This window comes from Arvicola amphibius, chromosome 7, assembly GCF_903992535.2.
Source record: "Arvicola amphibius chromosome 7, mArvAmp1.2, whole genome shotgun sequence".
NCBI lineage: Eukaryota > Metazoa > Chordata > Mammalia > Rodentia > Cricetidae > Arvicola > Arvicola amphibius.
Window position 1 is genome coordinate 99,083,843 of NC_052053.1, and position 25,724 is coordinate 99,109,566.

Here is a 25,724-nt window from a genome sequence, read left to right on the forward strand (position 1 = left end):
ACACCTCCTACGTATTGCATTTTGTTTCTCATGTCAGGACAAGCAAACAAAAACCTTGTCTCCCTTACTCAGGTAGGGAAAAGAGAAGTGGAAGGGACTGAGAACGCTGCCATATTCGGTCAGTCGTCAAGCCAGGACACTCAATTTGCTCTTGCCAGAGCTTTCCTGTGGAGCAGGCCGGCTTAGCAGAGTGCCACTGACAGCTCTCAGGCCACAATGAAAATACAAGACCTAAAAAGGGCAGACACACTTTGCAATTATATAAACCCATATTTACAAGAAGTATAAGCAATGGTTACTTAGAACTGAATGACTTATTTAATGTTATATTCATTCAACAAATATTTACTGAGTACCTCCGATGTCCCAGGTACTAAGCTAGACATTAGGGAAACCAAAGACGAATATGATACCGCCTCTGCCCATAAGCAGTCAAAAGACCCAGCTCTGAGGCAACCCAGAAGGCCTCGGGAATCCAGAGATGACACATGCTTTAAAAACACTGGCTTCTTGGTTCCTTGCATAGGGTGAGCAGCAGTCTAGGGATTTAGTGGCTTATATGCATGTACTTCTGGCCTTTTCAGATTAATGTGAACAATATACCAAAGAGGTCCTGGTAGTGTGTATGGGTCGTATAGCTAAATAACATCAACGTCTCAAAAGCAAGGCCCTTGCATAGAAAGCAAAAGTTGATGGATTACCATGTTCATGTTTGTTTGTTTGTTTGTTTGTTTTGAGACACGGTCTCTCTGTGTAGTCCTGGCTGTCCTGAAGCTCTCTATGTTGATCAAACTGGCCATGAGCTCACAGAGGTCCACCTGTCTGCTTTCTAAGCGCTAGGATTAAAGGTGTGCACCACCACCATGCCCAACCCTATTACCAAGTTTTTAACATTTTGAGTACCACCACTGGCTTCCCTGCATTGATTTTGCACACCCTTTAGCAGGTCTTTCCCCTGGAGGGTTGACTTGTTGCCCCAGCACTCACCACCTTCTCCCCTCCTGATCACTCCTAAACCTGATCCTGTAGGATAAATACCAGGAGGCTACCTTTACTTAGACTGTTTGTTCTATCTGAATTCTGAATGAGGTCTGTTAGAGCTCGTGGCTGAGGCTTTACTCTCAGCCTTAGGCGTGATAAGAGCTCCGCTATATGCTTTTAGGAGATCTTGATTTCAGCACACTTTATGGGCTGTTGCTCAGCTCGATTGTACTAGGTCAGTCATTCTAGTTATAATACTGAAATTCTGCCATTTCATTTGGCCAATAGCTGCTACCTCTAAGTCTATAAATGCCCCCATTGCAGCCTCAGCCCCAGAACTGTCTGACACAATCCCGTAGTAGTGTGTACATAAGGGGACACCAGAATCCACCCTTCTTCTTTCTGCAGGTCCTGGCATCTGTTCTGAATGGTCCCTTCCCATGCAATCGCTCATGTTCTCACTATCTTCCTGCTCATCACACTGTATTATGGTCAGTGATTCTGAGGCTTAATCTGGCCAGACTTTGAAAATGATATTTTATCCATCTTTGCCTTTTCAATAACCTAGCCTGGTAGATGGCTACTAAGTATCCACTTGGTGTATGACCTCATTTCCCAAACCATTACTAGTTTCGTCTTATTTACTTGATGCTACTTTTGAACTGGAAAGAATATTTTACACCCCATCATTCACTGATGATTAAGTGAGACCAACTCAGAAAAGGCTGTATTTCTGTAGTGGAAGCAATGACATCAAGGGCTTTTCATCAAGTTTAACGTGTGACAAAAAGCCACGGATAGAATGGCTAAGTAAAATCCCAGAATGTGTGTTTTAAATTGCTTTTAAGTCAATATGTTTTTAAATATTTATTTATCTACTTTAAAAATGTATGTCTAGGAGTGTTTTGCCCGTTTGGGTTAAACCTGGGTCTGCTGCTTTCTCCCTTCTGTGTTGAGCTTTCCCTCTAGACTCTTAAGTCAGTATTTTTAACTCACTCTTCATCTGAACCTCTGCAGAGAGCCAGCGAGGCTGCCTGATTTAGGTTTCCGGCCCTTTCCCTAGCTACTGTGGTTGGTGTGTAGAGAAAAGGCCAACAGGAAAGCAGGAAGAAGAGCAAATGCACAGCGGGAGAAGAGGCAAAGAAAGAAGTGGTTCAGAGAAAGCCAGACTTGGAGGATCCGAACTTGGTTCTCTCTGCCCACGGGGAGGACAGAAGCCTCAATTCAGTGCTAACGTTTTCAATATCAGATCCAGACCCAGAGCAGGGGCGGGGGTGGTGGACAATGTGGACAATCTTATAAATGCTTTTCTCCAGGATACGGTCTCTCTGTGTCTGTCCTTTTTCCCTTTATTCTGGATGGACTTATAGTCATTCTCAAGGGGATTCCTTCCATATTGTGGCAAAGAGGGGCCCCCAGTAGATCTACGCTTGCATAATTCAACCAACTTAGCCACCCTTGTTCAGCTAAGTTTTGGGTTTACTTTAATTGGCTTGGTTTGCGCTAACCAATTACTGCAAACCAATCTCTGTAGGAAAGGAATGTGATCCGTCTGCTGGTCAGACTTGGAGCCAGTGGTCCAAACAGTCCTGCCTAGACACACAGGTTGAAAATTGAAGAAGGGTTTTTCCTTACAGGAAAACCATGGCGCTCACATTCAAAGGAAGGGCAAGAGGTCAAGTGGAAGAAAAATGCCAGGTTCCCGTCGCACTGTTTGTGGAGCAGACAACCTCCAGGCGAAATGTGTCCCTGGGAGGTTGGCTCTTTCTTCTACCAGTTATTAGGTTGTTTTTGCTTTAGGACGCATCTTCATCTCACAGTCTGTTTCCCCATTTGTAAGTTGAGGGTCAGGGTACCCACTTGGAAATGTTACTGTAAAACCGGGGTTGTGCTCCCACAGCTCTTCCAGGCCTGACACAAAGCCGGCAGCTACTATTGTTCGTATCACTGTTTCCTGGGGATAGAGATAGAAAGCACAACAGGAGTGAAAGTGACCAGGAAAAAGCTGCAGTGCTCTAATTCTGGTAACAAATGCTCTAGGGTTTACTAGCACTTTAACAGCATCCTTGTCTCCCGTTCTCTAACCCTGATAGGCTGGATGGTCCCATTGTAAGCCAATCACCTTCTCCCCATTATCTGTGCGTTGAGGAAAGTCGTCATTTCAGGTATCTTGAATGATACTGCCTGAAACGGCTCATGTCCATTATAAATTAAAGTGGATAATTAAGAAGGCTAACCTCACTTACTTTATTATCTCTGGCCAAAGGAGGTAGGGATTCAGGAAAGCCAGTTAGCATTCAGCCATATTTGTAGAATTGGGTCTTCAGGTGGGGAGTACTGAGAACCACAGTAACTAAGAACTCTGCCACCGAGTTTCTCCATGTATGAATAGGAAGGTGGGAGTAGCAGGATTGACCTTACAAGATGTGATGACTGGGTGGGTTATCAGTACCTCACAAATGTCTACATGCTCGGTAAACATTGGCTGATGTTGGTGAGCACTGCGGCACCAGAGAGCATTGATTTAGTAATTGCACCAATCCTGTCCAAGAGATAGATCTGCTCTTTCTGAAGGAAGGAAGCTTTAAAGGGATCTGGACAATCTTCTAGGTAGAGCAGCATGCGACTGGGAAGAGATTGCTGCAGTTTCTTACCTCAACTTGCCCCTCTGTGGTAGGCCTGTGGGCCATCCTTTAAGGCTATGGGTTGAGTGTAACTGTGGGAACACATCCTGGACTCCTTTGCTGTTGCCTCTGGGCTCCATAATGAGTTCTTTGCCCAGCTCTGGACTTCATAAACAGCCATGAGAGGAAAAATTAGCCAAAGTTCAATTGCGTATCAAAGAAAGCCACGGAGCCGGAGAGCTCTCCCAGTACCCACACAGCTGCTCTTGTCTACTGCCAAGCCATGGCCCTAATGCATGGATATGCCTGTCAACCAAGAGCCAAAGCCACACAGCTCTCCCAGTTCAGTTAGCTGTAGCATTCTGATATACCAAGGGATCTATTATTGGGGTTGTTGTCTCATTGTCAAGGGGAAAGACAGAAATACCAACCCCATTCGTAAACCAGTGTGCTAAAATCACTACCATTCTCTCCCAGCTCTTCCCCTACCCTCTACTGTGAGAACACGTCTGTTGCCTCGTGTGATAGAATGGAAAAAATATCAGCTTTCTCCACTGGTTGATTCCTGATCTCTTTGTGGTCATCCTTTCCTATGAGCCTGACTTGGATCGTCCAGTTTCTATAGCCGTGTGTGGAATAGCCCCGGGTGCCATGCCAGGAGTGGGTCTATCTCAATCCATCTGTAAAGGGAAACAGTCCTATGGTTCAAGTGCTATCTGCACCTCAGAACACAGACAAAGGGACTCACAGTTCTTTCTATCCGTGAGACTCGCTCGTTTCTTCAAGTGGTGGCTGCAAAACTGCTGACTACAGTTTTCCTTTCTAGAAGTCATAGTGCTTTGCACGCTAAAGGAGCCTTCACTTGGAATCCTGAAGTTATAGACAGTAGCCTGTCGTCCCTGGACTAGGTTACTTCATGCGAGTTAACCAGTGTTTGCTAGGCATTTGTTCTGTGTCAGAACTGGGATTCCACTTAAAAGCCAGAGCAATGGGAGCCAGTGAAAGCTTTTTTTTTTTTTTTTTTTTTTTTTTTTTTTTTTTTTTTTTTTGTCTGTGTTGGTTGACAAGAATGTAAGAGAACAGAATCACTAAGGCTAGGACATGGGGTCAACATTGAAAAATTCTAGGAAAGACTACACACTCCAAATTCTCAGTCAGAAAATAAAATTATAAATAAAGAGCAAATTATGAGTGTCTGTGGACTGCTAGAATGTTCTACGCCCATCCTACTAAAAGCACGTTTATTCTTAGAAGCACAAAACTTAAAAATTAATTTTAAATAAAAAAAATTTTTTTGGCAGGGAATTGCAATCTTTACAAAGTGACTTACCCAGAGTTGGGCAAAGATTATTGTGTCAAATCCTAAAAGAGGCCAAGCAGGAGGCCGATACCTCAGAATTCCCACTTTGTGAGCTACCATGAGACCACCCTGCCATCTAATAAAACCAATGCCATGTCTTGGAAAAGAGCATTTGAAAAGAGAAAGAAACGTGACAGGTCAAAATTTCCCATTCCCTCGCTTTCTGATTACGTGCAAACCCACACATGGCTCATATATCACTCTCCTCTCGTTCTGTCAGCGTCGGAGTCCTTTTGCTCATCACGGAAGTGGTGAAAACTGAGAAGCTGTGCTGATATGTCCAGCATGTGGAAAACCACTCCCAGGTTCCACCCTGAAACATCCAGAGACCTATGTATATGCTCTTAGACACCCAAACAGACCACTCTGTCCACTCGTGCACATAGCCAACACCAGCAAACACTCCTTCAGAAAACAGTGGGCTATGTACAGGCACAGGCTTGCTGGGGAGCCACAGGCTAAGTTCTCAGTCACTGGCCAAGGAGAGATGGGATCCAGCCCATCCCTAGACCACAGGAAAAAATGCTTTCAACCACAGAACTGGCTGCAAAAAATATTCTTTTTGTAGGAAACAAAATGTTTCCAGCCTTGGGATTTTTTTTTTGTCCTTTCATTGCTATTAGGAAAGGAAAATGCTTAAGCAAGAGGCCAAGTAAACATCTGAGAAAACCAAAACCAGGTTCCTCCGCTGGAGAGAGCGACAGGCAGTGAGTGAGCAGTTTACTGGGCGAGGCCCAGTGCTTGGGCAGCTCTGGGCCAATACTAACTCGGGCAGTTCTTCACCTGTTTACGGCCTTGCTTTGATCCGATTTCACTGTGGCTCCAGTTACTAAGTAGACTTAGACAAGTTGCTTTCCTTGTCTGAGCCCCAGTCTGGTATCACGTGTGACTACTGACAATAGCAAGCATTACTAAAGATGCGGGGCGGAGGTTTACATAAAGCCATGTTTGATCTTAAGCACAAGAAGAAGAGGATGAGGAGATGATGCTGATGACGAAGGTGGTGAAGATTCACACAAAAGTTAAGGGGTCTGGAGAGACAGTTCAGTAGGTAAAGAGCTTCCCGGGTAAGCGCGAGGACCTGAGTTCGTATCTGCATCACAGATATTAGAAGCTGGCACATGTAGTAGTGTGTGCCGATGACTCTAGTGTCTGGGAGACAGAGATAGAAGTCAGGCAGTGAGCTCCAAGTTCAGTGAGAGACCTTGTCTAAAACACTAAGGTTTTGATTGAGAATGATGTCTGGAACTGACCTCTGACCTCCACAGGCACATATGCACCATATGTATACACACACACACACACATACACACACACACACACACACAGTCACACAATGCCTAGTACACAGTTGGCACTTAAGTATGATTTGTTAAGATAGGTTTGGTGACTCTTATAAGTCACTAGAGAACTTTTTTCACAGACCACTAGCACCCAGAGGCTACTTGGGGATGGATTCTCTAAGTCCTGCGTTATATAAACGAGGAAGCAGTCCTGGAGAGATGAAAAGGTCTTCTGAAGTCATCCAGGGGGCAGAAGGCTTGCAGACAGAGGGCAAAGAGAGCTGAAGTTACTTCCATCACAGAATATACATAAGCTATCTGCTGGCAGTGGATCTCAGACGTTAACCCACCCAGGAATATAGAAATTTGGATTTTTTGGGGGGGGGGGCACACCTCTACATTTGCTGCATTTATCCTGGACAGGCCCAAAGTGTGAACTGTCACAGGCTGTGCAGACAAAGTCTAAGCAGTACTCTTTTGATCACCTGTCCAAAAACATTCCACGAGGAAGTCATTAGCCAAATAAACAGCTGAACCATAGGAAGACACGATAATGGCTTTGCACAAATAAGCCATGCGCTAAGTTCCTGAAGACAGTGAAAACTATTTCTTTGTATAAAACATTGTATGAAGCAGAATAGGAGGTAGGGTGTGACATTGCTCCTTCGTTGTAGAACCAGAAAACACAATCACCTTCAAGACCATTTCTCTGTCTTACAGAAGAGTGACTCAGGACTGGAAAGGCAGCTCGGTGCTGAGTGCACACTGCCTCTGCAGAGGACCTGAGGTCAGTTCCCAGCACCCACACTGGATGGCTCACAACTATCTGTAACTCCAGCTCCAGGGCTCCAATGCCCTTTTCCGGATTCTGTAGGCACTGCACACATATTCATAAACTCATACACAGACACACATGTACACATAATTAAAAATAAAACTCTTTAAAATTTTAGAAGAATTTATGGCTCTCTGTCATAGAGGAGGTATCTGTTCAAGATCTCATATCTCATTGGCGACAAAGCCTAAAATTAATTTTAAACTATTGTCTTTCTGGCAAGGAAAAATCTTTTCTTCCATGGTACCTACTGATGAAGACAGTGCCTATTGGCATGTATATTTTATTTTAGACTCAATTAAGCTTAATTTTTGAAAGAATTCGAAAGGCTATGTTAGCTTTCCGTGTGCTCAAATGCTCCCATGGTACTTATGGGGTCGATTCTTGCCATAGGACTCCTGGCAGGCTAATGAAGGAAGCAGTTAAAAACTCACAGCATCCCACGATGCTGCACAGCTCAGGGGAATCAGGAGTCACGGTTCTGTCTGTTCCCTTCGCCTGCTTCCTTCTCGTTAGGACTCTACTCTTTAATAACCATGTAAGTATCCTGTTTAGTTACCGTATTAAAGATTATGTGAACTCTCTAAAGAAAATCCAAATAAATGAGCAAGGAACTGGATTCAAGTGGTTTTCAGAAAGATGCAGTTCTCAGCTGTTACTTGTGGTGAAAGGTGTGAAAAGCCCTTGGAAATTTTTCAGATTTTTTTTCTTTACCCCCAGAGTAGAATGGTGAGTTTCTTGTTTGTAATTTAAATTTTTTAAAAAAAATTATTTACTTTTATGTATATGGGTTTTTTTTGTCTTCATGCATGTCTGTGCACCAAACACATGCTGAGTGTCCATGCAGGTCAGAAGATATCTTTGGACGCTCTGGAACTGGAGTTATATATGGTTGGCGTTACATATGGGTCCTGTGAACTGGACCTGAGGCTTCTGGAAGAGCAGCCAGTGTGCTTATCTGCTGAGCCATCTTTTAACTCCTAACTTATTTTAAATGATGTATGTACGTGAGCTTGTGTGAGTTCATGTGTACCACACGAGTACAGGTGCCTAAAGAGGCCAGGGCATTAGACGTCCTGGGACTGGTGCTACCTGATGTGGGTGCTGGGAACTGAACCTAGGTCCTCTGCAAGAGCAGTCAGCACTCTTAACCACTGACCCAGCTTTCCAGCTCTGAGAAAGGTGCTTATTTTCTTACTATGGTGCTGAAGGATCTGAGCAGGTGCATTAGGATAGCTCCTCCATGCTTTCCTGGGAAGGGTACCTTGAAGCAGCAGTGACCTGCATTCCTCAACAGAGGAGTCCCTTCTGGGAGCTGTTATGAAGACAATGAAGGAGCAAAGAGAGGGCCATGGCCTGCTTAAAGAAACCCATGTGTGTCCTGCAGCTGGGTGATGCCTATCTTCACAAGAATCTCCGAACATTTGAATTCATTAAGTTAGTAACTGTGGCTTTAGAAAGTGTTTGTTATGATTTAGGCCAATCTTAGAGTTACTAACATGGGACAAATGGTTCCCTACCAATTTAATGTAGAGCTCTCAAGGTAGAAGAGGAGATTACCCCTGAGTTAGAATCAAATATCACGACACTTAACAGTCCCTTCTTCCTGCAGGGAACGCTGTGGATCTGTCCTTCTCCATGTCATGGGGCAGTTGGAGAACATCAGTACTTCGGCCACAGTGAACTCACTGGACGATGGGAGCCTGCCATGTTTGCCCCAAGGGAGGGGCAGAGTCTGGACCTGTGAGTGCAGATCCTCGCAAGACTTCCAGGCACCTTTTTCAGAGGAGGCCCTGTTAGCTTCAAACCCCCACCACCTCCCACCTCCACAAGACACTATTTCCAGTTATTAAAATGTTTCCTGAACTTAGATACATCTGGAAAGTTTTGGAAAATCCTACAGGAAGGAGACGAGGCCAAAAGAACTCCCTTTCTCATGCCGTTCAGGAAGCGCTGCACAAAATCTTTGCCCTCAAAGACAGCCAGCCCAGGAGCCCAACTTGCTGGGCTAGAGAGAGCCACTGGAGATGAGAGGAGTGGTTTGGGGATCTGGAGTCTTACACAAACCATTTCTTAAGAGCGGACATTTTAGATCCATATCAGTCTATGTCAACCAGGGAAACAGGGCTCATCCCCGGAGGTTCAAGAGATTTAATTTTTAGAATTAGTCACACATGCTGTGGAAAGGGCTGAAAGGGAAAGGGAACAGCAATGACAAGACGCTGTCTCCAGAAAAGGGGTTCCTTTGTTGCTGGAGTCCAGAGGCTGAAGAAGCTCACCCAATTGGACTTTAAACAGCAAAGGGATCATAGACGTAGAGCCCATAGAACTGCCTGAGATACTCCTGGAGGCGGGGCTGGGGGATGAAGAGGACCTAGCTTCTTATGCTTATCTAGAATGAACAGAAAGGGAGCCTTGGAGAAACGAGTTACAGGGGTCAGTTCTCTAGTGATTGTTAAGCTGGGCCTCAAAGGGCGGGGAACACATCTTAGAATAAGCTACCGACTGGAGTGCTGTGCAGGGCAGATAGATCCCTGATGGTCTTGTCACAGAGAGGTGTTTTACAAAAACCTTGGAGCTGCGAGTGCTCCATTTTTGCTGCTTACCACACCCCTGACCTGAAATTTGCCAGAACTGCCTGGGAGAAGGAGGCATGGCTGCCTACAGGAGACCTCCTTCCCTGAGAGAGCAGGCGGCTGCTGCAGAGTCTGTTCTTTTCCCTCCCCGTAGTGGGAATCTCCAAGCATTTCATTCGGATGGCTGTCTGTTGAGAAGCCAGGGCTAGCAGCACAGACAGAACACAGATGTGGAAGTGGGGGTGGGGTGGGGCAAGAGCTGTCACTGCTTAGAGCATTCGCAGTTCCCTGCTTATGTGACAGGATGGCTATCTCATGAGGGCCTTTCTTGCATCATCACACAATGGCAAAGAGAGGGCAAGAAAGAAACAAAATGGGGCCAATTTCACATTTTTATATGGACTCAGTCCCACCATGACATTAACCTATTCCCAAAACTTATGGCCCAGCCACCTCTTAAATACCTTGTCTTAAAAAACTATTGTGTGTGCAAGTGTGTATGTATGCTGGTGTGCACACGCCATGTAGATAACTGTCTCAGGGATTTGTCTTCACCTTCCACTTCACTGAAGCAGAATCTCTCGTTCCTGCTTCTGCACTGCATATTCCAGGCTTGCTAGCTTTTGCGCCTTGGGGGATATTCCCGTTTCCATCTTCTGGTCAGAGTGCTGGGACTGCAGATGCAAACCTCTGCATCTGGCTTCTGTGTGAGTTCCAGGGACAAACCTGGCTTACCAGGCTTTCAAGTCCAGTGCTCTTACCTACTGAGCCATCTCCTGTCCCTGTCCCAACTCTTAACCCTGTGACTTAGAGTAACCATCAACTTTCCAACATACACTTGGGGATAGACACATTCAAACTGTAGCATATACTCTTTTTTTTTTTTAACTGAGAGGGAAAAAGTCACATTTTAATATATTTTAATAGATGAAAAAAATGAGCAAGGCCTTACCGGTGCTATGGCAGTCACTCATTTAACTTATCTCTACGAATTTTCTCAGGAAATACTCGGCCTCTGGGCAGTCACACCATGTAGCTAGAGCCTTGCTGTGGAGCAGCCCCAGAGACTGCTGTTCCCCTGAGACCAAGATTACCAACAGTGTCTTAGAAGCACTGGCCTTCCCAAATCAATGGGATGAAATGGCGAAGGCTGGGAGCTGAGCCAGTCACAAGGATCTCAGAGAAGGTGGTGCGGAAGGCAGACAAAGGCAAGGCCAGTACTAGAATGGAGTCACGCTCAAAAATCAAGATCAGTTACAAAGAGCCAAACATCCCAGAGTGGCTCAACACAGGACAGTATGTCTAGAGAGAACATTGCATACATGACCATTAATGAAAACAGTGTAACAACAGCTGTTGAAGTGTTGGAGGCCAGGTTGAACCTGCTAAACCTTTCATTTTCAAGGAAGTACCAGAAAAAGAACACAGGGTGGCCAGTCATCTCAGTTCACTAAATAACGACTGAATCTTTACTAGAGCACCGGGATGAGACTTTCAGAGACCAAACACCCAAGAATTTAAAGATAAACCATGAAATTGCTTACTGTGTGGGAAAATGACTTTTTAGGGATAATTTACATATTATTCTGTATCTCCCAGGAAGGAAGAGTTGCATGTATGGTCTACCATGGTCCCTTGCCCATTCTTACTGTAGGACATCCTGGGCAGATGAGCAAAGGTCTGTTATAAAGATGGGCATGACTCCACAGGGATGCCCTTTCTTTCTCATGCCACTAAGGGGCACAGAATTGATTTGGAGCCAGTCCATGGAAAAGATATTGCTGTGGCAAGACCATAGCTTGGAAGTTGAGGGAGTAAAGGGCGGGGATTTCTCTGGCCGAATGGTAAGGTTCAGGGGTGATGCTCCAGAGCGCTCCCTCTCTCTCTCTCTCTCTCTCTCTCTCTCTCTCTCTCTCTCTCTCTCTCTCTCTCTCTCTCTCTCTCTCTCTCTCAGAACTGTTCTTGTGGTGCACAGAGTCACGGAAATACAGGAAATAACTCAGGGTTGCTAGATATAGATCAAAATAGCTTTCTCAAGACAATACATCATTCTACTCTTTGAAGGAATCATTCTGTCTAATACAACCATTTCAGCTGATCACCCTGCAGGGGTTGAGCAAAGAAATTAACGCCAAGTGCACACATGAGCAACCTTATATGAACATGGGATACAGTGTAGGATGAAGGTTAAGAACCCAGAGTTAGATGAGAGAGTGCACATGTATGATTGGAGCTGGGTGCAAAGGAGAAGGAAAATTCTGGGCCAGAAGCCATGTATTTTAGAGCCAAAATTTAAAGTTCTGTAAATCTCAGTGTATTCACCTAGAAATGCATACGCATAGAGTTATTATGAGGCTTGAACAAGAGAATGCCCACAAAGAACTGAAAAGGGTAGCTGACCTAAAAGAAGCCCAATAAATAACTGGGATAATAAAGCAACATGCCCCCAAAGCAGGGCTGAGGACAGGATGGACAGCTCCCTATCTGTTGTAGGAAGGCTGCTTGTTTGTTCCCGGCTGCCCAGAACCGAAATAATCACACAGAAACCATATTATTTGCAATACTGTTTAGCCAATAGCTGAAGCATATTTTTGGCTAACTCATATCTTAAATTAACCCATCTCCATTAATCTGTGTACTGCCATGAGGCTGTGGCTTATTGGTAAAGTTCTGGCGTCTGTCTCCAGCATCTGTCTCCAGGGGGGCTACATGGCTTCTCTTGACTCCGCCTTCTTTCTCCCCGCATTCAGTTTAGTTTTCCCTGCCTAGCTCTGCTCTACCCTATCACAAGCCCAAAGCAGCTTCTTTAGTAACCAATGGTATTCACATCATATAGAGGGAATCCCACATCACTGATCCCTCCCAAATATACCCAGGACTTCAGTTCTGTTTTATGAGCTTTGTGAAGATGTCTCTTCTGAGGTTCTGTCAGGCAGTGAAGAGCTCTGTTAGAGAATATTGCATCAGGATTCCAGCCTAGTGCCTTACTACCAGCTCTGGAGAGAAGCTTCAGACAGTAGGCAGTGGGGTACAGCCACCACTGCTTGGCTGTCCAAAGGTGTTCTCAAGATCACAGTCCCTTTGGTAACAATAAAGCAGGAACCCAAGAGCCAAGCACACATAGTCTTTGTCCAAAATGCCAAGACTCCTATGGCCTGGCAAGCCCAGGAGGGATACTTCCAGAAGGAGCCATTAAGAGGAAACACCTCTGTTTCAAGCATTTAAACTAAGGCAGTTGTCAGAAGCCAGTGCCTGATTTAAAGATCTAGAGAAGGCTGGGGACAGAGAGAGGGGCGACAGGGCAAGAAGAAGGCGAAGGGGAGAAAGGAGTATGTCAACCGAAAACTCCAAATTACACAAAGCAGCAGAAATCAGGAAAGCCCAATGACTTATATTGCTCCTGACAACCAATCACGCATTTGATAATGTGTAGCATATCATAAAATGTTATGGTAACATAAGACTTCAAAAATTCAAACGGAATGCCAGAGACATATTCACTTACCCCCACACTTCCATCATGCAACTCCCTTGTCTGCATCCAGACCCCACCCCTAACTTTGTAAGCTGCTGAGATGCTGGAAGAGCCCCCACTCTACCCATTGCTCCAACCAGTGGCCTCAGGAAGGATGAAAACGCAAACTAGCCCTGTACCTTTCTTTGTACCCTCAGCCGCAGACTCTCTAGGGAGACAGCAGAGGACATAGACCCAGGTAGCCGGCAGGAGTACTGTACAGATTCTCCCCGGCCATAGCAGCCAGATAGCAGTGCTATGACCTGGACCTGCTTCAGTGCAGCAAGCCTTTGGAATTACACATCTAGACAGAGCAGGGAGCTTCTTTACTAGCCATTGCCAGGAGTATTTTAAAGTCAAATAAGAACAAGGGAAGAAAACATCAAACAGATTATCATCCCTCCATGTCCCTGCTCCCGAGTGGGAGGTGCTGTCTCACAGGTAACTTGTACCCTTTGCAGGTAAGTTAAATGTCATTCTAGGTCTAGCTGTCTTTCAGGAAAAAATCAGAGCGAAGGAGGGAGGGAAGGGACACACACACACACACAGATACACACACACACACACACACACAGAGAGAGAGAGAGAGAGAGAGAGAGAGAGAGAGAGAGAGAGAGAATATGAGAAGAAGGGTTATTAACTGTGACCCAAAAGGATCATTAAACAGACTTCACTTTCCAGTACCTCATTCCTACACTTAAATATTTAAACAATACCAACACCAACAAAACCTTATAGCTCAGACAACATGGTACATGGCAAAAAGAACACAGGCTCTGGAGTGGAAAAAAAAAAACCTGTCTCCACATCTTGAAGCTACCATTGAATGTAACTTACTTATCTTACTAGTCCAGCTTTCCTTCGTAAGCCTGGAGAGGACAAGATTTGTGTTGAAGAACTGTCAATGGGGGCTGGAGAGATGGCTCAGAGGTTAAGGGTACTGCCTGCTCTTCCAAAGGTTCTGAGTTCAATTCCCAGCAACCATATGGTGGCTCACAACCATCTGTAATGAGGTCCGATGCCCTCTTCTGGCCTGAGGGCATACACACAGACAGAATATTGTATAAATAATAAATAAATAAATAAATAAATAAATAATTTAAAAAAAAAAAAAAAAAAAGAACTGTCAATGGAAACCGTGCACATGACGGAGTCAAAACTGAAGCCTCTAACCCTGCAGGTGCGGTGCACAGGCTAACTTCTTCCCCCCTAGACGGTAAGAAGCTTTTAGTTCTGCCTGGAGCTCTGGGCAAGTACGAGGCCCCAAGACAGCAGAAAATGGGCCCCACGTAGGCTGCCTACTGCCCTACAATACCTTTTCACAATGAACATGCAAGACCCAAAAATGGTATAACGACAAAGCATCTTCCACATTGGGAAAACCAAGAAAAAGGCTAGAAAAATGTATGAAGGCTGGCAACAGGAACCTCGGGGCTTGAGGGTGTCCTTCCAGGAGCACAAATGATGCTGGCAGAAGGTTGTCTATAAGCACAGATCCTCCATTTGGGAATTTAACACTCACTGTGAAGTTCAACTGGGAAAAAGATACCAAGTCCCTTATCAGAACCCAAGATTCAAAGACTGGCTCTTCTAATCCATTGCAACACAGAGTGAGAATATTAAGAATATTTTTCTGGAGAGTTCTATAGAATTTTTTTCCACTACTGAAAGTCATAGGAGATAGAAAGAGCATTACACCTATTAGCTAGGAATTTGGCTGGGTTGGGGAATTTTTTATTTTTGACTCAGAGTTTATCTTAAAAAGTCATCAGGCTGGGCGGTGGTGGCGCACGCCTTTAATCTCAGCACTCGGGAAGCAAGACAGGCAGATCTCTGTGAGTTCGAGGCCAGCCTGGTCTACAGAGCGAGTTCCAGGACAGGCTCCAAATCTTCTTAAAAAACAAAACAAATGAAAACAAAACAAGTCATCAGAGAAAATGAAAACAGCAATATGTCAGGAAATGGTAAGTGAATTTAAATACCAGGTTAGAAGAGAATATGAGCACTACTGTGAGAATCACCTACAGATCCCACCCAGGTATGCCTTAACTGAATCCGTCAGTGGGGGAGAGGGCCCAGGACTTGACCTCATGGGCCACAGGCACCTTAGCTTATCCTGCAGTCACGCAATTAGAGTCACTGGATAAGCGAGGAGGTATTTCAAATGGGACACTGTCATGTTCTAGTGGAAGTGCTGATTCAAATGTTGGTCAAGCAGTCATAGTTATGCAGATTTGGAACCCGTCTTTTCCCTGTGCTTTCCCCAGCCAAAGACCCGCTCCATGGTTTCCTCGCCCATGACTAAAGAGCTAAGGCAGCATCCTGCCCAACCTTCATTCTCAAATGAGCCAAATATACTTCAGCGTCCTTGACTCACAGGTCACTGCCTTGTTCAAGACATCTCATAGCTGTTTCCTATGTTGCTTCCCAAATGAAAGCATTTTTTTTTTAAAGCTAGACAGAGTCTTCAGTTTGGTTCCAAAGCCCTGTGTCTCTTTCACTTCCTGCAAATGCTCAGATTTCTCAAAAGAAAGAAAGAAAGAAAGAAAGAAAGAAAGAAAGAAAGAAAGAAAGAAAGAAAGAAAGAAAGAAAAACAGAAAATCTCATCCAGCTATTTGGCCTAGTTTCCTTTGCAAGTTAGAGCTGGGAGGGTCACTGCACCAGGGGATTTGGAACTAGACAATAGTATGTAAAAATAAAACTTCTCAGAGCTAGAGGAGAATGGAGGAGAGAGAGACACATAAACAGAGGATTCACCTTTCTGAGTAGAACCAGCACTGGGCCTCTGATGGGTGGACCCAGATTCTCAAAGAGAGCAATAAATACGTATAATAGTAAGCCAGCCACAAAAATAAAGGCCTATGGTTTAAATACATTAATAAATATATTCTTTACTCATATATATGCCTTATTACTTTTTTAGGGTTCTAGGATCTTTTCTGTTTTGAAATGGTGGTAACAACCAGTTACAAAAAAAATGCTTGTTTTTATTTAAACTGTCAGTCTCTAAGGTGCTCGAGATCTCTTAGGAAAGAGCCACCCTTGAGTGAAGGTCCAAGGTTCACAGTCTGACACAGATGAAGATCTGCATAAGTGACCTTCAGCAGAAGTGCCAGGGACCAAGGGCACCTGGGTTTTTAACTGAAAATGCCCAAGTCTTAGAGAGAGAGAGCCCCTTTTCCTGGGGTCCATTAAGAAATAGTGATGGTGAGTATACTGACCTTTTTCTTTTTCTTAAAAAAATTACTATTATTTATTATTTTATGTGTTTGGGTATTTTGCCTGAATGCATCTCTGTGCACCACATGCACGGAGAGCCTGTGAGGCCAGAAGAGTTGGATCCCTGGAACTGGAATTATACATTCTTATAAGCTGCCATGCAGGTTGGGTCCTCTGGAAGAGCAGCCAGTGCTCTTACTGGCGGAGACAACTCTCCAGTCTCTAGACACTGACCTTCTTCAAAGGAGCCACATCAAGTTTGTGTGTGTGCATGTGTGCGTGCGTCCTTTAGGTGGATATGGGTATCTGTAACTTAAGTGTGGGGAGAGCAGTAGGGGTTGCTGGCTTGATAACTGTGCTGCCCTTTTCTCTATTAGGCCTGTGCTCTGTGACACCAACTCAATGTAACTACTTGTAGTCACAGCATCCTTCCACGTAGAACTCCTTCACGTTTTCTTTACCTACATACGTGGGTGGTCTGAAGAAACAAAAGAGAACCCTTTAAAAGTCATCCCTTTTCTAATCTGTTCAATACCTGCTCAGAGCACTTCTGATTGGAGACTTCAAGCAGGGGTTCAGATTTCACACTTGAGCAGTCTGAAAAGCGAGGGGAACATTAATACTCAAGGCAATGTACTTGGCTGAAATTCCATGTTTCCTTGGCTATTCCTACAGATATTTATGCTTAAAAGAATTTCCTCCCACTCTGTAGCCTGGCCAAATTCTCTTTTGCACACGTGAGTTGTGAGCTCTCCCCCCCCCCCCCCGCCTCTCTCTCTCTCTTTCTCCCCGCCTAAAAACAGTAGGTGAGCAGATGCACTAGAGTGAAAAGCCAAATTGTATGATCCCCGGGAGCTGTCTATGGGAAGGATTTGTTTGAGTTAGGGCAACTAAGCTGGATCTCTCTGGAGCAGAGATGGCTGAGAAATCTTGGAGCAAAGAGACACAAAACCATGGCTGATAACATCTAGAAGAATATCACGTTAAGGTTCAAGTGAATATGTGTTTAAGTCTCATATTCTGCCCCAAATCTAATGTAAGGACTTCTGTTTAGCTTCAAGTGCTCAAGCCACCTGCCCCTGAAGGTGGCCATAGGATCCCTCCCTCATGTGACATGTCATGTTCAGGGCTCTGGTTTGGTTGTATAAAGAAATTCCTAGGAGGATTCTAGAGACAGACTAGAGTGGCTCCCATCCGTCCACAGCTCTCAGCAGATTGCTTCTCAAGTGCTGTCATGCTCAGTAGTCCTATAACACGACCATACAGATGGCCGCTTGCAGTTGTCACAGTCTGACATGGAACTGTTGCTGACTACAAATGCTTTAAGGAACTCGTAAGCTGCACCATTCAATATTCGGAAGAGCAATTCTAGACTGGGTTCACACATTAAAGAATGTTTATTTTATCTTCATTTATTTTATGACAATGGCTCACAGTTAGCCCAAGCTGGCCTGGAACTTGTATCATGTTGCCTTAGCACGCTAAGAAGGATTTGTTTGCCTCTTTCTTTTTCACCTTCTTTCAGAACAAAAGCATTACCTATGGGTCAGACATGTCCTTAGCTCTGAAGCTACATCTTCAATGAGCTCCTAATCAGGGCTTCTGAATAGAGCAATAGATGTAAATTCCTGGTACAACTGTGGTCCAGAGGGGTGTAGGTCTGATGAAGGCTTGGTCCTCACAGTGACAATGTCTTAGTCTTTGAAAAGTACAAAATGGATTCTGAGAGAATTCCATCATCAGAAAAGAAACACGGTATACTAAACTCCAAAACCTCAAATAACCTATGGCATTGAGCAAAGCCACATACCGAAATCAGGAGAAGGGTCTTGAGTAATAGTATCGGTCCTGTCAACAATGCATTGGCTCCTCCCGCAAGTGTTCAATAACTTTAGGGTGCCTCCGAGTAGGAGATGAAAATATTATTATAAAGTCTATTCAAATAAACTGCCTTTATGAAAAAGGTTACCTACTTCCAATCTGTTGAAATAAGAGAGTCATAATATTTATTTCATCAAGAGAGTGTCAGGCTTAGCTGGGATTAATTTATTTCATTACTCCTTCTAGGGCACTTCAAAATTTATACAATGCCATATGTGGCTTGTAGGAAGAGACTTCATGAGGATTTAATGAAAAATGCTCTGAATGTTTCATCAGGTTGTGCATCATTTTCAGGCATCGCCACCCACACTAGAACTTTCTGAGTCATCTCAAGGAACCCGGTACTTCAAGAACTTCCCAAATGTTGGTTTTGGCCAATTTACTGTGTATATTGTTGCCTCTTTAATCATCCCAGAACCTTTACTAGTGGTAAGGCCTTCTATCGCCTCCACATTTCCTAGTTACTGATGCTCTTGTAGAACATGCTGTCCCTATGGCTCTTTCCAAGTAAACTAAGTAATGAGGGGATATTGGCTACCTTTCTTAATTCTTTGATCCTAGCGTCTCCCACAGTAATGAGCAGACGGGGTGATTCAATAAAGATTTGTCAAACAAATGCTGAGAGGAACCCTCTGTTCAGTTACAAGGCAGAATCCAGTCTGTGCCACCAGATATGAGTGGCTTCCTGCTTTTCTTCTGTGCTGGGCCCCATCCTCACACCGCCCCTTCCTGCCTGTCCTAGTACATTAGAACCACCTGGGTGAGCTTTACAAATGAAACCGATGCTTAGGCCAATGTGTGCGATCCTGTTGCCCCTTCCTTGGCAGAGATTTTTGCATTAGATCATCAATGTGGAGCTCTGGCTTTGGGATCTTATAAAAGCTGTCATGCAGCTGGGTGGTGGTGGCACATGCCTTTAATCCCAGCACTCTGGAGGCAGAGGCAGGTGCATCTCTGTGAGTTTGAGGCCAGCCTGGTCTACAAGTTCCAGGACAGGCTCCAAAACTACAGAGAAACCCTGTCTCGAAAAAGCAAATAAAGCTGTCATGTTGAAGCTGCAATGCAGTCAGACTTGAGAACTACTGATCGGAACTACTCAAGTCCCAACCTCTCCTGGTGTAATCGCAAGACGCCCCGAATGATTTCACCTTTCTTTGGATTCATAGTAGTTACTGTTTTAGCCATTCACACAGGATAAGTCAGACACTGCCTTGTGATGGTGCCTCAGCATCCCTTACTCTGACTCCCTCTTGATTGACACTTGTGATGGTGCTTCAGCATCCCTTACTCTGACTCCGTCTTGATTGACACTTGTGAGGGTGCCTCAGCATCCCTTACTCTGACTCCCTCTTGATTGACACTTGTGATGGTGCTTCAGCATCCCTTACTCTGACTCCCTCTTGATTATTCACGAGTGCATACATGTACAAATATAAAATCTTCTGTCCCTGACTGAAGGCCTTCAAGAACTATGCCTTCTTCTTTTTTTATATTTATTTATTTATTTATTATGCATACAATATTCTGTCTGTGTGTATGTCTGCAGGCCAGAAGAGGGCACCAGACCTCATTAAAGATGGTTGTGAGCCACCATGTGGTTGCAGGGAATTGAACTCAGGACCTTTGGAAGAGCAGGCAATGCTCTTAACCACTGAGCCATCTCTCCAGCCCCCTATGCCTTCTTCTTACTGGCATCTCTATGTCATGCACATGGTGAGTTCACATGGATTTTTGGATGATTTAAAATGACAAAGACAACAGTCAACCTAGTAGAGGCCACTTTAATTCTACTCTATAGACATGTGTTTGGTTAGAAGAAAAAATATTGTAAAATGGGTAGAACTGGATTGAAGCAGCGCAAGGAACGAGTAAGTAAAAGCCACATGGAAAAGAGCCCTGAGTCAGTTTAAAGGAAAACGTATCCCAATGTCTTAAGAAGGTTTCTGCAAACACTGAAGCAGAATAAACAAGAGATTGAACTTGGCTTGTACCCTGATAAGGAGATTTCTTTCTTAGTTATATTATTTCACAAAGTTTCCAGGGTGTAAAGAAAATATTCAGCCAAGGGGGACTCCTTCCCTTGGACAATACAATCCAACTCAGGCTGTTCAGCTTGACTTGATCCCCTTCTGGCCCTGTGATCCCAGACTAAGCCTTATATTCAAGAGCCCTGATGCAGGATAAAACATAATCCCCATTCCATGAGCTTGATCCCATAGTAGAGTGCTCTCTGTTTGCAGACTGAAAACAAAAACCAAAACAAAAGCCAAGATACAAAACCGCTATCTGCTATCTTTAAGTTGCTGTCTCAGAGGTATGGCTATCCTAGAGTGGCCCTGTATGCTCTGCTGCTGAGAAGGGCTATAAGAAGATACTTTTAGACTAATTTTAAAGGATTATTTTGTTGCCCACATCACCAAAAAGCCTTATCTTTATATGGCTTTAACACTTCATCATGAACTAAGACCATAGGAAAGACCTAAAGAATCACTAAGCCCATGATCTGCGAAGGCAAGATAAGGTCATCAGATAGAGACACATTTCCTACATCAAACATTATCCTAGGTATTCAGTCACAAATTTAATAATTTATTTCTACAGAGAAATTAAACATATGTTCTCCTGTCTGGATTGGCAGTCCAGTCATATATTCATTAATTGTTCATTTTTGTTTGAAAACCAGACTTGAAGGAATTCAAGTCTGCTGCTGATTGATTAGTAACCAGGGCAACATGTTTTCCTTTGAGAGCACACCAATGACCCATCTAATAGGATATGAGTTCATAGACTGTCAATGATCTATTCATACTTTGTTCCTGGTGCTTCTTGTGACCAGTGGCCTATATTTGACCCTACCAGCCAAGAGCCACCCAAGTCAAGTCACCAAAGATAAAAAACAAAATAAAACAAAACATTTGTTCTATCAAGTACTTCCTTTTGGCAGAGATACTATGGGCTCTCAACAAGTAGGGTCTAAGGTCCATGAAGTGAAAGAATCAACACTAATTTTGGGAACACAAAGATCCTTGCATTCACAAATAAGTACTAGGGACACCAGGAATGTTAAACACGCAGTCTTGTCTCTTCAATGAAAGGGATGTATACCTGTTCTCTACCCAGAAGATGCAGTGGATGCAGCTAATAATCTGGTGACCTTTGCTATCTGTAGGGCCAGGTCTCACCCGAATCCCCTAGATGTTTATTCTAGATCCTTCTTCCCTAGATCTTTGTCTTTGTTTCTCAGTCAATAGAACCCATCCTTAGGAGAGATGTCACATGTACTTATAGCCTGGTGACTTCTATGCTATCTGTATGACAAGACTGTACCAGATCCTAGGCCCCTAAGCTATAGAACCCATCTTTAGGGAAGAGGTTACATGTATTTTGTAAGAGTTTCAATGCAGTCCTGCCTTAAGCTTCATTGCATACATGGAATTGCGATAACTGTTACCAGAAAACTTTTTTCCAAAGTTACATTGTACTTAAGTATGTCTAAAATAAACTGCCTGGTGTCAAACCCTAAAAGTTTGAACCAACACCAGCTAACTAAGTCATGTTGAACTGGATTTTCTTCCTGCCTCATGTGGATTATTATTCTGCTGGCCCTGGTGGTCACAGAGACCCACCCCCCACCACACACACACACACACACACACACACATACACACACACACACTAACTCACAAAGAATGCTGCTATTATCAGTGCTATCTGATAGCTACCAAGAATATTTTCTTTTTCTTTTTTCTTTTTTTGGTTTTTCGAGACAGGGTTTCTCTGCAGCTTTTTTAGAGCCGGTCCTGGAACTAGCTCTTGTAGACCAGGCTGGCCTCGAACTCACAGAGATCAGCCTGCCTCTGCCTCCCGAGTGCTGGGATTAAAGGCGTGCGCCACCACCGCCCGGCTCTACCAAGAATATTTATTTATCAACATTTACCACCTAAGGGACACACCAAAGACCATTAGGCTCTCCAGAAATCTTTTGGATGCATTTCATCAAGAAAAATGTTGGACATAGCATTCAGGATACTGGACTCACTAGTGAAAAGGTGTCTCTGAGGTAACAGACGTGCTGGGGCCTGAAAACACAAGAATCCTTCCTTGCATGGGAATAATCTGTTTTATCATCTCAGAACAGGGCTGACCTAGTGACCAGGCTGGAATGTTATTTATATAAGCCCAAGAAAACCAAGAAGAATCCTGGTCTGAAACCAAGGACATCCATAACGTTATCAGGAAAAGGCAAATGCTTATTTCTATATCTCATGATTCCTGCCTCTTTGCTAGAAAGAGTCAATTTATCTCCTGCTGGTAAAAGTAACACTGTCCTGCTCCATCGTCTCTAGAAAGGCCCCAGTACCACCTGCTTCTTTATTATCCTGGATTCACCACATACTTAGTCATTCTGCTCCATTCAAAATATCAGGGTATCCACCCAGTCTTTTTCCTTTGCCCTCTTTCATGAGAGATACTAATCCAGTCTGGTCAAAAAGTGGGATTTGTTGAGGTAGGGCATCAAAAGACCTAAACTTCCTTATTTCTGAAGAGATCAGACTATAGACTTCCTTTCTCTGGAGTTGGGAGAGAAGATTAAGAGAGAAGATTAAGAAGGGGTGGACAGTATTCCTTTCTGAATGGAGGGGATTCTCCCTTGAGAAAGTCTTCAAACTTTCAGAGGACCCTCTGACATCATTTAGTACTTTAAGCCACTACATATGTGGTAATGTAAAAGTATCCAATTTTGCAGGGTGGTGGTGGCACACACCTCTAATCCCAGCACTTGGGAGGCAGAGGCAGGTGGATCTCTGTGAGTTCAAGGTCAGCCTGGGCTACAGAATGAATTCCAGGACTGGTCTGGTTCCATAGCTACTGATGAGAAACCCTGTCTTGAAAAAAATGACAACAACAATAAACCACAAAATAAAATGAAAACAAACAAACAAAAAACTATCCAGAATCTGGGCTTATGCACTTAGCAGAAGCTGTCCATCTTAAGGTCTCAAAACACTAGAAATTTTCAATGCTAGAAAAAGCATTGCAACTATTTAATTTGCTCACAAATTAGCTAGTCTTCAACAAATATTTACTGAAATAATCATTTAGAAATGGAGGATTTAAGATTCCCCCAAGTGTGATCCCTAGTCACTCACAAATGTTAAGAGATGCTGACTCTGCAGGATCCACTCTTACACTGGTTTCCTGTGTGGAGCTAGCTCCCCTTCTCTCTACTCCCACCCTCCCCCTCCCCTATCTTATTATAGCTGCTGTTAGACAAGCAAAGTTTCTTGATGATCCCCATGCCAGTCAGTACTGGCCCAGGACAGAGATGGTGGCAAACGCTTTCAGCTACTCTGATTTCTAGTTCATCCTTTCTTTGGCCTTCACGCTTGAAGAACTCTGTGGCAGCGCTCCCTCACTCACCTGCCTTCTCTGTGAGTCAAGGTACTGGAGAATCAGCCGGGTGTTCACACAGTGACTCCATGTGTTTCCTAGTGCGGCTACCACACAGCTGGATCCAGAAGTGCCTGAAAGGAGACAGGGCAAAAACCAGTTTTCAGAGGCCCTTCCTTATATGGCATTTGAGCTAAGCTCGGTCATTATTCATACTCAGAGAGTACTCAAGGCTCAGTCCATCATGACAAAAGTGGATGAATTAGAGAAACTGGAGACTTAACAAGAACCAGCATGGGGTCCTTCAGCCTTAGTGAAAGTAGCCACCAATGGGCACAAGAGTCAGGTGCACATTAACAAGAAGATGCCTGATGACACGACCCAAGCTACCGCTGATAAAGAACCACACCTTTTCCCATCCCTAGCAGGAGGGCGCAGCACTAATCTACTGTTTATGAGCAATCTTTTGTTTGGCTGAATTAGCAGCTCTTCATTTAGGTTGGTAAGCATCTTAACTCACTTTTCCTTTTCAATCCCTTGGCATACACATGGAGCATTCCTTTGCCTTCCCTCCCCCGTGCCCATCCACACCCAGAAGGGGCATCTGGAAGAGCTCAGCCTTTCGTGCCCTGTCTGCTTTAACTTGCTCTGTTTCAAGAGAAACATTCCTTTCCCTCCCGAGACTTTCCTGTAAGGAGGATCTGAGCTGGTCTCCATCTGAGTTCCAAGTTTACTCCAAGTTGCACGTGGGAGGCTATCTTATATCTCACAGCTTCACTGCTCCCTTTGGACAAGACCGGGAGCAAAACCATCCCTGCTTCCCAACCCCCTTCTTTCTCTTTAGAGGCAAGCTGCCAAGCCCTGTTTCAGGGAATCCAGCTCCCTCTAATCATGCCTGACACATCCTGAGGTTCCCTTCCAATCTTGAGCCCTCTTTGACCCCAGGCCATGGCAGAGATGGCAGGGGTGCTGGCCTGAGGGAGTCCTATTGAACACTTTGTCTTCCATCAGTGAGATACCATCTCTTTAATGAGGAGGCTGAGAACATAGACGTTCATTAAATTAGCTGAAACAAAATGAGGCAACGGTCTTCTCCTCATTGTATTATCTCATCTGCACCCCTCACGGTCAAGTAGTAACTGGTTCTCTTTCTCAGGACAGACAAAATTTAAGGTAGTACCAGTTCCATAGAGCCTAAGTTCTTGGGTCCAAATACCACATCCGAGAAATGATGTTCAGTGGGTCTTAGCTGGAAGTTCTCTTGTTGGCTAAGGGCTAGTGCGAGGGCTACTGGCATCTAGAAAGTAGAGGCCAGTGCTGTTGCTGAGCATCCTGTAATGAACAGAACAGGATGGTGACAAAGGTCTGCCCACCTCAGAATACAGCAGCTCTGGAACCCAAAAGTTAGATAATGAGAGAACCAGATGGAAATCAGTAACAGGCCTCAATAAGGGGAATCAAAGAAGTTAGCATAGACTAGAAAAGAGTGAAATTTAGATTAACCATGGCTCATTGTGTGCACAATTCAAAACACAAACAGATGAAGGTGAAAATAAATCATCTGGCCTGTGGGAATCTGACCACCTCATTCCCCGCCCCCATTTAATCCTTAGTAGTCCTCTGTGCCTAAGGATAAGATGTTAAAGCCTAAACAATGTATTCTGGGGCTTTATCTTCTGCTCCTGCCTCTGCCCCTGACTTCACCTTTCTGAGTTCCTCACTGAATGAGTTGCTGTGACCTTTTGACTTCTTTGTCCTCATCGTCCTTGACCTCTTGTCAGCAGTTGATAAAGCTTCCTGCTCCTTGCAGAGAGTCCCCTGGCCTTCTCTGTTGACCTTTACCGTGGGGGAGCACTTCTTTGTCCTCCCTGCCTTTTATCTCCCTCTTCTTACTTTGGGTGAACCCCAGGAAACTGGGCATGGCCATTTTCCCCCCAGTACCAAATGCAGAAGAGCCATTGAGTAGCTATGAAATTAATGTTCATTAGTTAGAGGTCAGGCCTTTATTACATCAGAGATGAATTCAATTCCAATTTTCTTGTGGTACACAGCTTCTCAG

The 25,724-nt window shown here is 44.3% G+C and overlaps 1 protein-coding gene across 15 annotated transcripts in view; it reads right to left on the reverse strand.

Annotated features, from left to right (window-relative positions):
* Positions 1-25,724, reverse strand: part of LOC119818468 (DNA repair protein RAD51 homolog 2-like) — a 437,860-nt gene that overhangs the window by 31,434 nt on the left and 380,702 nt on the right. For 14 of the 15 annotated variants that reach the window (XR_005286124.1, XR_005286130.1, XR_005286128.1 and 11 more), the window contains one exon: positions 23,696-23,799. The exons of the other annotated variant lie outside the window; for it this stretch is intronic. Coding sequence is in view for 4 of the 14 variants with exons in the window: in XM_042055420.1 (XP_041911354.1) it covers positions 23,696-23,799 (104 nt within the window). In the remaining 10 variants the exon portion in view is untranslated. The remainder of the gene's footprint in view (positions 1-23,695; positions 23,800-25,724) is intronic. 15 annotated transcript variants of the gene reach the window in all.